We start from the raw sequence: 6,340 nt of genomic DNA on the forward strand, positions 1-6,340 counted from the left end.
GAGGAAAACATAGGTACTATACTCATGGACCTTAGTTATAAAGAGTACTGTATGAATTTGACTCCAAAGGCAAGGGAAGTGAAGGCAAAGATAAATGAATGGGACCACATCAGACTAAGAAGCTTTTGCACAGCAAGAGAAACAGACAGCCCACTAAATGGGAGATGATATTTTCAAACAACAGCTCAGATAAGGGCCTAATATCCAAAATATACAAAGAACTTAAAACTCAACAACAAACAATCCAATTAAAAAAATGGGAAGAGGACATGAACAGACTCTTCTCCCAGGAAGAAATACAAATGGCCAACAGATATATGAAAAGATGCTCATCTTCATTAGCTATTAGAGAAATGCAAATCAAAATTATAATGAGATACCACCTCACATCTGTTAGATTAGCTATTAACAACAAGACAGGTAATAACAAGTGTTGGAGAGGCTATGGAGAAAAAGGAACCCTCAACCACTGTTAGTGGGAATGTAAACTAGTACAACCATTATGGAAGAAAGTATGGTGGTACCTCATAAAACTAAAAATAGAACTACCATATGACTCAGCAATCCCTCTACTGGGTATATACCCCCAAAACTCAAAAACATTGGTACGTAAAGACACATGCAGCCCCATGTTCATTGCAGCATTGTTCACAGTGGCCAAGACATGGAAACAACCAAAAAACCCTTCAATAATGACTGGATAAAGAAGCTTTGGTACATATATACTATGGAATACTACTCAGCCATAAGAAATGATGACATTGGATCATTTACAACAACATGGATGGACCTTGATAACATTATATTGAGTGAAATAAGTAAATCAGAAAAAACTAAGAACTATATGATTCCATACATAGGTGGGACATAAAAATGAAACTCAGAGACATGAACAAGAGTGTGGTGGTTATGGGGGAGGGCACAAAGAAAACCAGATAGAAGGTGACGGAAGACAGTTAGACTTTGGGTGATGGGTATGCAACATAATTAAATGTCAAAATAACCTGGAGATGTTTTCTCTGAACATATGTACTCTGATTTTTTAATGTCACCCCATCAAAATTAATAAAAAACAACAAAAAACAAACTTTCCATTATAAAAATAAATAAATAAATAGGACCTCCCCCCCCAAATAAATTTTAAAAAAGATATAATGTGCTCAGGGTCCACAAATGTCAGACCTAAAATGAAGAGTCAAAATTTGGAACTGATTAACTAGTGAGCCACAGTTTTTTTTAGGTGAACTGGAAGTTTAAATTTTTTACTGACTCTCATATATTTTTTCTTATATATATTAAATAAGAAATTATAGCCACCTCTGTTTAAGAATTTAATATACACTACTTCTATCTCATTCAGAGACTATAGCCTCAAATACCTCTGCTTACCTGGATAAACAAAGAAAATAGGACCAATATTCGTCCTAGCAATTAAAAAAAATTTTATTTAGAAAATTAAATTTAATGGGGTGAAATAAATCAACCAAGTATTCCTTTAAGAAGAGAGAGAAGCATGATATGAGCTCAGGATAACATTGCCCTTAGGATTTTTATAATAACTCAGCTAATCTCAGAGTTAGTTGAGATGGATATGGATGGCAAGTTACTAGTCTAGGTCCACAGACCCTTGCTCAGTACATTTCTTTTGGGATACTCTGTGAAGTCTGCCAACAGATTATCAAAATACCACAACCGCCAAGTAATTTGACTTTTGAAAAATCTACAGAGATGATACTACCTGGGTGTTTCCAACTGATATGCACTTTGCTGTCCATCAAAAAACTTTTATATTTGAAAACTGTATGTAAGGGCATATGACATTAAAACAACTGCTATGCAGTAAGAAAAATTTTGTAACAAGTCTATTGCAGGGAAAGTTTCTACTAGGAGTTATGAGTGTTTACGTCATACTATGAAGTATACCTAGCAGATACTGAGATTTTTGGGTGGGAATTATTTATAAGCCAAATTGGAAGCCAGCAAAAATGACTAGAATTATGGAACCAGAAACTATGAAGAGTAGAGCTACTGCTTTTTTCCAAAGACCATTACTGATTGTTCCTTTACATGTGAGATATAATGTACTATGAAATTCCCATCTCTATTTACCAATATACCAAAGTAAGCTGGACAAATTAAACAGAGAATATTTGTTACAAGCTATGGGAGATATGGAAGAATAATTACTTGATTTAAAGCAATAGACCACAATCTCACTTTAAAATTAGCTTGTGGCATATGACAGAACTATTTAAAAGAAAGTGAATTAAACAATTAAAGGTGACCTTTTTGGAGACACTTACAAATTCTTTTTTTCTTTTAGATTTTATTTATTGATTTTTGGAGAGAGGGGAGAGAGCGAGCAAGAGAGAAAAAGGGAGGAGAAGCAGGAAGCATCTACTTGTAGTAGTTGCTTCCTGTATGTGCCCTGACTGGGCAAGCCCAGAGATTTGAACTAGCGACCTCAGTGTTCCAGGTTGATGCTTTATACACTGTGTCACCAAAGTTTAGGCACAAATTCTTGATAGTGGCTCACTTCCAGTCATATTCCTTTGCATGCATCAAACAACTAATTTATCTGATATATGTAGGAACACAGATTAGTGGGCAAACATACATTGTGATAGTTACTTTTATAATTCATTTTCTAATTTCAATATAGTAAAAGAAATATAGCTTATTCACAATTCATAGTATTTCCTTTTTGCTATATCTAATTATCAGAAAGCAGCAATCTGGTAATAAAAAGTGACTGTATACACTGAGGAGGAGACATGGCAATTCATACCTCTTTTGAGTGATATACAAACAAAACTGAGCAATACGAGGCCCTGGCCGGTTGGCTCAGTGGTAGAGCGTCGGCCTGGCGTGCAGAAGTCCCGGGTTTGATTCCTGGCCAGGGCACACAAGAGAAGCGCCCATCTGCTTCTCCACCCCTCTCTGTCTCTCTGTCTCTGTCTCCTTCCTCTCTGTCTCTCTCTTCCCCTCCTGCAGCCAAGGCTCCATTGGAGCAAAGATGGCCTGGGCGCTGGGGATGGCTCCTTGGCCTCTGCCCCAGGCGCTAGAGTGGCTCTGGTCGCAAAAGAGCAACGCCCTGGGGGGGCAAGCGTCGCCCCCTGGTGGGCGTGCCGGGTGGATCCCGGTCGGGCCCATGCGGGAGTCTGTCTGTCTCTCCCCATTTCCAGCTTCAGAAAAAAAAAAAACAAAAAAACAAAAAAAAAAAACCCACAAAAAACTGAGCAATACGATAACAGATGCTGTTAACCAGAGAGTAATCAAAATGGCATCAACACGATTGCAAATGTTTGGCAAAACGAAGCTGTAAATCAAAACTAAAACAAAAACAACACTGACAGAAATATAAATTCAAACCACCAAAGAGGGAAATAATGCTGAAAAAGAAAGTATAAAATGGTTTCTAGAAAGCTGCTTTCTAAGACTTTCTGATGAGGCAATTCAAATTCTATAAAAATTTTATCTTAGCAGTTAGAGAAAATAAAAGTTAAATTTCAAACCCGTGTGAGAACAGAATATTATAAACAGAGGTCTTTAAGATGCTGGTGCTGAAAAAGTAATATGATTTATATTAAGGAGATGTTCTTGAGGTGTTAAAAAGTCTCCAAAACACTATGCGTTTAAATATTTTTAATCAGGTTATAACCAAACAGATAATCAAATACCTACATAGTGACATTTATTTTCAGACAGGGTAGTCTTATTTCCAAGCAGGTTTCAAAAGTTGTCATCAAAGAAATAAAAAGGTGATGGGGAAATAAAAAGTGTCACCTTATATGAAAATATTTTAACAAATACAAAATGGTCTTAACAGGTTGATCTGTAAATGTACATTAAACTCCAAGCTCCCCCAGAACTTTAAGTGCTCACCCATTCCAACTTGGGAAAAAGAGGCATTCCCATCATCGGCAACTGCTTCCTAAGCTTTCTGCAAGTCTACCGAGCACGGAGGAGGCCGAGCCTGCCAAACCCTGCAGAGCAGTGTCCCAGCATCTGTCCACTGGTGATGCGCTTCCACCACCGAAGAGCCTGCACTCGGGTGGCAAGGCAACCTGCAGCTTCCTAACACTGCACTCTCTCGTATGTGTCCTTGTTCATAGTTTCACTTCACAGGCTATAGTAAGTGATAAAAGCAAAACATACACTATTTTAACACCACAGACTATTTTTAACCTTTTTATAAAAGGATTCAGCACACCCCTAGAGGCAGGCTCTTCAGGGGTGGGCGCGACACTGCCAGTGGAGTGCAAGCTGGGGCTTTGCTCTGTTTCAGAACTGGCAATCCGTGCCTGCTCTGCGCTTTGCAGATCTGTAGAACAGACAAAGAGATGCCCATTAGCGGAAAGTCATCAGAGGTCTCTACTATATCAGGACACCTGAAAACAAAATAGGACACATACTCAAGGATGGCTCTATTTTTTAATCCATTTGCAGGGTATTTCAAATGAAAAAACATATTTCAAAAAAAAATCAAGGGCAAAATAATGTAAGCCAGCTTCTTTCAAGTATTTCAATAAAAATGATTCATGTGTATCCTTTATTTACTTTAAGATTAGTTTAGAAAGGACAGTCTTCACCTCTAATCTACTACTCTTCTTCCTTAAAGGAATCAATGAATAAAAGCCACTCTCTTTGCCGTCAGATGGTATGAAGTTTATGAGTTTCTAACTGAGCTGTAGGGAACTTGAACTTACAGGCACACCTCTTCCACCTGGGCTTTGCCTTCCAAAATCTGCAAAGGCTGGAGTAAAATCTGGTCCTCGAGGCAAAATCCGAGGATCCAGAGTTCGCATTGGCAATTTGGGTTGGTTGATCTGCATGAAGAAGGAAAGGAGAGCTTAACACAAGTTTCAGAGCATCCAGTACCACAAAGATAAAAACTCAAGACTGAAAAGTTATGTCAGTTGAAACAGTAACCACTGGCATCCCAAACCAGTCAAAATCCAATCTGAACCTGGGTAGCTGGGCTAGCCTTAGAACTCTTAGGCCAACAGTGGTTTTCTGATTCCCTGGGACTGATTTAGGCCTACAAGTCCCAAGGAGAAGCTGGACATAAGCAGTGAACTGGCTAACTAGTCAGGACCAGCAGAATGACATAAGACAAACTATTTTGAGATTTTATAAACTAAGGTAAAAAAAAATTTTTTTTAGCATGCACTTATAAAACAAGAGGGGCAGGGAGGAAGGGAGAGAGATGAGAAGCATCAACTTGTATTTGCATCACTTTAGTTGTTCAATGATTGCCTGTCATTCGTGCTGTGGGGGACAGGGGGGTTCCAGCCAAGCCAGCAACCTTTGGGCTCAAGCCAGCGACCATTTCGATGATCCCATTCTCAAGCTGGGGACATCCTGGCTCAAGCTGACAATCTCAGGGTTTCAAACCTGGGATCTCAGTGTCCCAGGTTGGCACTCTATCCACTGCACCACCACTGGTCAGGTACATTAGGGTCAAATTTTTTTAAAATTATTTTTATTTATTCATTTTTAGAGAAGAGAGACAGAGAGAGATAGAAGGGAAGGAGGACCAGAGAGCATCAACTCCCATATGCGCCTTGACCAGGCAAGCCCAGGGTTTCGAACTGGCAATTTCAGTGTTCAAGGTCAACGCTTTACCTATTGCGCCACCACAGGTCAGGCTAGGGTCAAATTTTAATATGTATTTCCAGTGCATCCATCAGGGTATCAGAGCATCTGCCTATGAGAATCCTTCTATTACTCATTTTGGTTTTGATGCTGCTGACTTATGATTAGAAAGCATGTGCTGTGGACAATAAATCTCAAAAGGAGATTATGTCTTGTTAATCGAAGTTATCTGGCTTTGTATAAATACAGAATGTCTATAGACTCGGCAAAGCTAACTAGTTCAGTGATAAATCAACTATCGATTGGCCAAAGTCAGAACAGATAAGGAAGGAAGACAGGAAAGAATATTTTCTAAGAGAATAATCTAATTCAGTGGCTATAACAATTGCCCTCTGAAGTACTGAAGTAGCCTTAAATTAGCAGGACAATCACTCAACTGTCCTCATGTAGGCAGGTACCTAAGAGAAAAAAACCTGTTACTTTAAGAGAATAAAATAAAACAGTTAAGGTCTGGATAAACAGCTACTGAAAATCTTTTTTTTTTTTCTTCTTTGAAGCTGGAAAAGGGGAGAGACAGTCAGACAGACTCCCGCATGCGCCCGACTGGGATCCACCCGGCTTGCCCACCAGGGGACGCTCTGCCCACCAGGGGGCGATGCTCTGCCCCTGGGGGGGGGGGGTGCCGCTCTGCCGCGACCAGAGCCACTCCAGCACCTGGGGCAGAGGCCAAGGAGCCATCCCC

At 39.6% G+C, this 6,340-nt stretch overlaps 1 protein-coding gene across 23 annotated transcripts in view; it reads right to left on the reverse strand.

Annotated features, from left to right (window-relative positions):
* The window catches only part of EIF4G3 (eukaryotic translation initiation factor 4 gamma 3), a 343,178-nt gene that overhangs the window by 89,047 nt on the left and 247,791 nt on the right, over positions 1-6,340 (reverse strand). For all 23 annotated transcript variants that reach the window (XM_066375310.1, XM_066375307.1, XM_066375323.1 and 20 more), the window contains one exon: positions 4,710-4,829. In XM_066375310.1, the coding sequence (XP_066231407.1) occupies positions 4,710-4,829 (120 nt within the window). The remainder of the gene's footprint in view (positions 1-4,709; positions 4,830-6,340) is intronic.

This window comes from Saccopteryx leptura, chromosome 3, assembly GCF_036850995.1.
Source record: "Saccopteryx leptura isolate mSacLep1 chromosome 3, mSacLep1_pri_phased_curated, whole genome shotgun sequence".
Classification (NCBI taxonomy): Eukaryota; Metazoa; Chordata; class Mammalia; order Chiroptera; family Emballonuridae; genus Saccopteryx; species Saccopteryx leptura.